At 47.4% G+C, this 8,330-nt stretch overlaps 1 protein-coding gene across 2 annotated transcripts; it reads right to left on the bottom strand.

The window, feature by feature from the left end:
• Positions 1–176: 176 nt before the first annotated feature.
• Positions 177–2,172, bottom strand: LOC130382640 (uncharacterized). Of its 2 annotated transcripts, none has more exons than XM_056590501.1 (4): positions 1,783–2,172; positions 991–1,179; positions 790–900; positions 177–699 (listed from the first exon to the last, which is right to left on the bottom strand). In XM_056590501.1, exons 1-4 carry the CDS (start codon positions 2,086–2,088, stop codon positions 382–384), a joined length of 924 nt encoding a protein of 307 aa, XP_056446476.1. In that variant the 5' UTR covers positions 2,089–2,172; the 3' UTR covers positions 177–381. The 2 variants fall into 2 exon arrangements, with proteins under 2 accessions (XP_056446476.1, XP_056446475.1); XM_056590500.1 differs by having other exon boundaries at positions 181–702; positions 1,783–2,169.
• Between the last annotated feature and the right edge of the window lie 6,158 nt (positions 2,173–8,330).

Raw genomic sequence — 8,330 nt, 5'->3', positions numbered from 1 at the left:
CCTCAAAGGTCAACCACTGGGACGAGGAAAAGGCGTTGGATTACCCAGTTGTGTGGTGTGGGCTGATGCGTTCCCATCCCCCACTGGACAGTATGTGGGGTTACCAAGTCAGATAGAGGACTTCTGACCTTTTTACCCTTCTGTCCCTACCTACCTGCACTGTAAAAAAAAAAATCTCAATAAAAAGCTATTTTTCAAACATCTTTTCAGTTTTATTTATAAAGTGCACACCACAGTCTGGAGGCCTAAACATGTTTTCAAATAGCATGGGTAAAAGTAGACATAGCCCTATTGTATTAACAAAATGTAAAACATACAAATGTACAATCTTGATCCGAAGCAGCAGAAACAAGCAGGTGATTCTGTGCCATTCCTCTTGCATCAGGAGTCAGGACATGATGCCCACCTGCCATTATGATTATTTAAACATGTCCATTCGATCTTTATCTGGCTACCTGTAGTTGTCAATGTTATATCAGTGATGGGTACGGCACATGTATGGCATGTTCTAAACAGTGTCATGAGGCTAGACTCGTTCACAATCCATTTTCTGTCATCCAACTCCCCTTGCTCTTCTGAGGCACTTGAACTGGAGGTTGAACTTGATTGTTGATTGATGCTGATGTTCATGTCTGTTGGTTCATCCTTAATGACTGAGGAAATGTCCACTTGAAGCTTCTCAGTTTTACAATTGTCTGGCTGCTGAAGAGTGAAACAAAGGAATCCTTCAATTACATTGATAATAAGCATTGCATCACTACAAGTAAGAAAAACGATATACAAACTTACTGATAGTGACAGCCTTTCCCTAGTCACAGGGAAAGCAAGGTGACTGCCAGATTCATCCTTAATGACGGAGGAAATGTCCACTTGAAGCATCTCAGTTTTACAATTGTCTGGCTGTTGAAGAGTGAAACAAAGGAATCCTTACAATTACATTGGTATAAGCAATTTATCACTACAAGTAAGAAAAACAATATACAAACTTACAAATAGTGACGACCTCTCCCTGGTCACAGGGAAAGCAAGGTAACTGCCAGATAAGGACTTCCTTGAGGATTTTGTGGATTGGGGTGGCTGTGGACTGGTGAGGACCAAGGACAAGCTGGGAGAAGGCTGGTCCTTGACAGGAGTTGAAGGGGGAGCATTGAAAACGAAGGGTTCTACACCAGCACCAGCCTGTAACAAGTAGCAAAACACGACATCTCATCAATATTACTGACACAAGTACTGTTGTTATGACGGCTCAGACTGTGCCATTTGAAAGGTGGTTTGAATGGTTACTGGAAAAAGATGGTCGATTTGCTACATCTCCTGGGTGATCTGATAGTACATATAGGCAAATTAATTGGTACGGTCATTAGCCAGATAGTTGGAATGTGGTTACCCAGGAAAGTGTTGTAGGCTACTTGGCTACTTGCTTACCCCACCCCCACCTCCTACTGTGAAATTATCTAACCACTGTGGCACTGGCTCCCCGGGAAAGTGTTGGAGGCTACTTGCCTACCCTCCCCCCTACTTTGGAATCATCTAACCTCCGTGGATACCGCATCAGCTCTCTTTAGGAGACGTTGCGAACAATAAACCATTTTAAAAACGCTATTCTAGGTCAAAATACTAGTACAGTATAACTTCAGAACCGTCAACGTCAAAAACATCAAGCAGCAACAACGAAATCGCTGTTTTGGGGTCCAGCCCGTGTAACTTTGAGGTTCGAGTCAGATGTTCAACCTAAACTAGTACGTTAATAAAAAGAACGTTGAACATGCGTGTCTAGCTTACCCCAAGGTCTTCTTCGTCTAGCGTTGGTCCAAGAAGCGTCGGTACAGCTGCCTTTTGCAGATGCAGTTTCTTCGGAAACTCCATTCGAAGACCGGTTGATTGCATGTAGTCCTCGTGCCGAAAATGGAAGGCGCAGACGCGATGGTCAGCTTCCCGAAGAACATTTAGAGGGGTGTTTACGTCTAACCCGAGGAATGAAAGCCACAACTTCCGTCTTGCAGTGTTGTGACGGAGGAGAGGAAGCCGGTGACAACTCCTTTTTTGAGGGATTTTTCCGCAGTTTCTGACCGCACACATTCTCCCCATATTCGATCGCTCGGTAACCCAGCGCTGATGCCTTGGTTTTCGACAATGAACGTCTTCTTCTGTTTGTTTACTATGTCCCGCTACATGCACAAAGTAAAGCAACTTTGTCGCCACCAAGTGGTCTGGAGTGTCCAACGCTTGAGAGTCAAACATCGAGTAGTATCTGAAAGAATAGTTCCACTATATAAAATAACACGGATGGAAACCATATATTGCGCCATTATATATTTTCTAAAACATCAACGAACGCCACTTACCATTCAGTGAGTTGCACAATTCTGAAAATGAACATTTAGGGTTGTTTGAGGACAGGTTTGTGAATGCCAGTAGCCAGCCATTCTGAAACAGGCGGTGGGGATTCTAAATTAGCCAAATACACGAGACAGGACCAATCGTCAAAATGTCGGTGTCAAACACTCTATTTCATCCTAGACAAACCAGAATGGGGGCTCAAAGTGCAAAATACCGGAATTAGCATTGAGAGAAAATACAAGAATTTCAATGAAGCCGTGACTTGACATCCCTCTGCCACCAGGCGGTAGCAGAATCATCTTTAGCGAGTCCTGAAGCTGACCCAAATACAAACGCTTGAGTCGACAAAATCTACGAAAACCTTAAGTAAGCCTTTCTCCACGTCTATGTATTTGATTTATTATGTATTATGCATACAGAATGATTTAATACATTACTATGCGACACAAAGTACAATATGCTTATTCCTCACTACTTAATAAGTAAAAGGTCAGCACAATGAAAGGGTTAACCATAACCTGTTAAACCTGGTGATATTGGTATGGATAGTTTTGTGTGCACAGTAGGTATATCAATCCAAAGTTGAGGAGGAGGCGGTGGATCCTTCAGCATGCAGCTGCTTAAAGACACACGAGAAACGTACTCTCTAGCGTTCTCCGTGAACGTGTGTAGTGTAAATATAGTTCTGAGGAGCGGCCCGTGTTCCCAGTGGTCTGTCTGTGTCCTGGCGACAGGTGGCCTTGCTTCCCGTCTGTGGCTGTGACTCAGGAGCACCGGGAAACGGGCCTTTCATCCCGGAGCCAGGGGCTGGAGTACACCGGTCCCTCCCCGGCCGTCACTCCCTGGCAGGGGCAGCTGGGCTGGAAAACATTGCTGGCCGGACTTTGGTGGTGGTGTTTTTTTGAGATAGTGTGAGGGGTGGTGATGGAGTGAGGGTTGGTGATGGTGTGAGGGGTGGTGGTGATAGTGTGAGGGGTGGTGATAGTGAGGGTTGGTGATAGTGTGAGGGGTGGTGATGGCGTTAGGGTTGGTGATGGTGTGTGGGGTGGTGGTGATAGTGTGAGGGGTGTGTGGTGATGGTGCTTTGGGTGGTGGGGATAGTGTTAATGGTGTTGGTTTGGTGATGCGAGGGGTGCTGATGGTCGGGCAGTGCGAGGCCATTCACTATGGTCTCAGTCAGTGAGAGGTCATTCACTATGGTCTCAGTCAGTGTGCGGTCATTCACTATGGTCTCAGTCAGTGTGCGGTCATTCACTATGGTCTCAGTTAGTGAGAGGTCATTCACTATGGTCTCAGTCAGTGAGAGGTCATTCACTATGGTCTCAGTTAGTGAGAGGTCATTCACTATGGTCTCAGTCAGTGAGAGGTCATTCACTATGGTCTCAGTCAGTGTGCGGTCATTCACTATGGTCTCAGTTAGTGAGAGGTCATTCACTATGGTCTCAGTCAGTGAGAGGTCATTCACTATGGTCTCAGTCAGTGTGAGGTCATTCACTATGGTCTCAGTCAGTGAGAGGTCATTCACTATGGTCTCAGTCAGTGTGCGGTCATTCACTATGGTCTCAGTTAGTGAGAGGTCATTCACTATGGTCTCAGTCAGTGAGAGGTCATTCACTATGGTCTCAGTCAGTGTGAGGTCATTCACTATGGTCTCAGTGTGAGGCCATTCAATATGGTCTCAGTCAGTGCGAGGCAATTCACTATGGTCTCAGTCAGTGTGTGGTCATTCACTATGGACTCAGTGTGAGGCCATTCACTATGGTCTCAGTCAGTGTGAGCTCATTCACTATGGTCTCAGTCAGTGAGAGGTCATTCACTATGGTCTCAGTTAGTGAGAGGTCATTCACTATGGTCTCAGTCAGTGAGAGGTCATTCACTAGGGTCTCAGTTAGTGAGAGGTCATTCACTATGGTCTCAGTCAGTGTGTGTTCATTAACTATGGACTCAGTGTGTGGTCATTCACTATGGTATCATTCAGTGTGATTGGTTATTAAACAACACAGGAGTCCACTGTTCATTGTTTCATCAATTTATTTTCAGTTCAATTAAAGATGTAACCAACAGTCAATCAGATAGAATCTCTATAAAGATATAAAAATACAGTGGAATCACATGAAGCCGTTTGGTAAATCAATGAAATCTAGGAACTGGAAGTGAAAACAGAACCACATGCCTCTAAACATCTCTGAGGGTGTTTATTACAAAAACAAGATATTGGACATCACCACTTCATGTCCTGACAAAAACATTGTCCAAAAAACAAAAAACGAGTCATTCAACAGAATATATTCTTCAAGAAAAATACAAATATATCTGCCAATCTTTTTCTAACTACGTTAAAACACATTTGTAATCAAAAGTACGAATGAATTATTGATCATATATATGTTCTGTATATATTTTGTTTTTGGGTTGGGGGGGCATGCAGTGTTTTTCCATCAGGATGAATGCCAGTGGACAGTAGCGTGAGGGATCTATCTGCCTCTCAGCGTGGCCGTGGCCGCCGTGGCCGCCGTGGCCGCCGCCCCCCCCCGCCCCGCCCTGACTGAAGCCGTCGGGTCCGCCACATGTTTTACAAAAACCCTGCATGTCGACTGCGGCCCCTCAGGTGGAACGCTGTCGGGGACTGTCCGTCTAGTGAGGTTGCCCGCGGCTCTCCGTGGTCTGGGTGGTACGGTAGCCTAGCAACGCTTCCTGAACGACCATAAAAGGCACTACAACGGGATGCTGCCGCGCCCGTGCGGCTGAACCCTGTTTTCATGCGGCGGTGTTTTGAGATTCGGTCGGGGAAGCCGAAACGACGACGACAACGCTAGTCTTCGTAAGTTCCCACGATTGAAGTCTGTCGGCTGCAGGTGTAACGAAAAAACGAATCGATATAAAAAGAAGAAATCGACATTTTAAGTCATGCCACACACACTGTGTTTAAAACAATTGACCACAGATGAAAAACCACAGACGAGAGCTAACGTTATCCCTCACCGGTGTTATTACAGTCTGGCCTAGTGGTTGTAAAACGCCTCGGACCGCTTCTTCACACAATAGAACCCCTCAGGGTGCCCTTCAGGAAGATGGGTTCACTGCCCTCTTGGTCGCACTTCCTTCCCCATCGCCATCCCCGGCTGTGTACCTCCCCTCCCCTCCTCCCCTCCCCTCCTCCCCCCCACGGATCAGAACAACCCTCCCCATGTTGGATGAAGGCGAGACTCGTGAGTAGTGACCCCACGACGCTGTCCGATCACGCGTCTCCCTTTGACCTCTGTCGGGGGAAAACCCAACAAACGGATGAGAGCTACAGGATCGCCCCTTCCTCTTCGGCGTTAGCGCTGTGCTTATTACTAACTCAGCTAACTCGTGCCGACTCAGAGCGCACGGGGAAGTAAACACTTCGGGACCAACAGACGCGAGTTCACAGGATGTGGATGTGAAGGGTTCGCCTATGAACGGTCTGAACCAAACACGGCCCCGCGTTCTTAACCAACCACACACACACATACACACACAGACACACACACACACACACACATAGTAGGACCAGGGAAGCTCTGGAACCGTTTACCATAATAAACAACAAAACAACAGCCACAACGCTTATTCTGCATTAGTGCGACAGCAGGAAAGCACACGACACTGCGACTGAACACATCAGAGTCATTCAACAGGGGAAGTGTTCCCGGGACAGCTTCCCCCTATGAAGTAAGTGCCGAAGCTAAAGGGACAGAAGGAGAAGTGAGACGTTCTCCTCGTTCTACTAGTGGTCACCGTCTCCTCCTCCTCCTCCTCCACCTATCCCTGGACCTCCTCTGGTCCGGCTCCAGTCCTTCGACCACGCGGAACCACACTCTCAGTTCTGCATATACAGACCCTCTTCTAGCGAGCTCAAGAGGAAAGCAGTGCATCATGGGAACAGTGCATTATCCCTATTATCAGGACAGTACCACACACAGCAACATTACAACGCACCGGGCAGGAACGCATGTGACTGTATTACGATTAAATTAAAGAAAGAGGAAGAGGGAGGAAGAAGATGGGCGTGTCACGGGAGAAGGTGGCTAAGCCCTTAGCTTTCCGCCAACAGCTACAGTTAGTTATGTTAGCAAGCTTCAGCTAGCTTTAAAGGCACGCACTCCGGTTGACTGAACGGAGAAATCCATTTCACCAACAAGTTGAAAATGTCAGTTGCATATTCAGAATGGTCTGAATTGATGACTGTGCTGTTTCATATTGTGCCACAAAATTGTACAAAACCTGGTTGTGCGCGAGAGAGAGCGAGAGAGAGAGAAAGAGAGAAAGAGAGAGAGAGAGAGAGAGAGAGAGAGAGAGACAGAGAGAGAGAGAGAGAGAGAGAGATCAACGAGGAGCTCAGAGTAAGTGGCGGTTCCACTTCCTAATAACCGCTCAGAGCTGTTACTCGGGTCAGATTCCTGACACACTCCAATATGAATGAGGTGCGTCGAGGTCAGCCTGACATGGAGCCACGCCAGGCTGCGTTTCAGTCACCAGACACTTCCACCGTGGCTTCAATTAGGCAAAACAACTATCAACAAAAGGAATGCAGTAATTAGAAAAAACAATGTCCGACCGTGACATCACAGATCAGACCGTGACATCACATGTCAGACGGTCGGTGACATCGCAGGTCAGACAGTGAAAATCGCAGGTGACGCCACAGGTCCGACCGTGACATCAGAGGTCAGACCGTGACATCGCAGGTCCGACCGTGACATCGCAGGTCCGACCGTGACATCGCAGGTCCGACCGTGACATCGCAGGTCCGACCGTGACATCGCAGGTCCGACCGTGACATCGCAGGTCCGACCGTGACATCACAGGTCCGACCGTGACATCACAGGTCCGACTGTGACATCACAGTTCCTCCAGTCAATTAATTAACGAGATCTTGAGGGAATCCCACTAGTTTGTTGGTAGTATATATTCTGTACATGTTTCCGGCCTCGTCAACTCTCTGTCCGACAGGAAGTGGATGGATGCGTGCAGGGCGGGGAGTCAGGGTCGTCTCCTTCAGGGTAACAGGGGAGCCTAGTGTCCCCCACCTGTGCCTCATCATCATCATCATCACAGCATACAATCCACAGGCCACAGGGAGAACCAATCACAGTAGACCAGGAAGCCCTTCTTTAGTCCCGTCCTTTCTTCTTCCAAGACGACAAACCTCAACCGAAAACCAGACGCTCTGTGGTGCTTCATGAACCAGGGTTAGACGGTCAGTGCAGTATTTACCGAGGAGTCAATGCGCCACAAGGGGGACCCCGGGTCAAAGGTCAGGAAACAGTCTCCGATGGGTTACGCTAAACGATGAACTCAAATCACCCAGGAACTAAATATCATCACTGAACGAAAAGAGTGAATGAAAACAGATTAAATACGAAACAAGAAATGCACAGAGAGCCCGCTGATATCTCCCATCATGCCTCAGTTCTGTGGGGTTTCATCAGCCAATCACGGCTGAAACCACCAGAGACGCTGGCAAGACTGAGCGGAATAAAAAACAAACTTGGCGTCTGAATGAAAAACAAAAACTGGGCACACAGCCCTGAAATGTACTTGAGAAAAGTATGTCTGAACACTTCTGAGAACTTTAAGCACACTTCAACTATTAACTTGCAGGTGCTGACTATTGTACAATATGAATGATGCTAGACCAGAGATCCATGAACGGCATTGTTCTTTGAAGGCCAGTCTTTAACTGTGGCATTGTGTCTTTAACCAGAACGGAACACGGCCATTTACTGGAGCCTAGGATCCCGTTAACACTGCAGACCGGTTCAACGGATTGTTCAATTGATAGGTACATGCCAAATGTGATGATCCAGTGCTGAGTCCAGCAAGGTCCGTACTGCAAAAGGTGAAAGGTTTTCCATCTGCTAGTTCTTAAACGGGTGAGGAGCCGTTTGGGAGCGAGCAGGGAGTCTTCCGCCCAACGTGAGACGCTGGTGGTTTGAACAGCTGGGTTTAAACTCCCCCCCCCC

This window comes from Gadus chalcogrammus, chromosome 5, assembly GCF_026213295.1.
Source record: "Gadus chalcogrammus isolate NIFS_2021 chromosome 5, NIFS_Gcha_1.0, whole genome shotgun sequence".
Taxonomy (NCBI): Eukaryota; Metazoa; Chordata; class Actinopteri; order Gadiformes; family Gadidae; genus Gadus; species Gadus chalcogrammus.
Note: the sequence above shows the minus strand (reverse complement) of the source record. Positions and strands in the feature narration are given on the sequence as shown.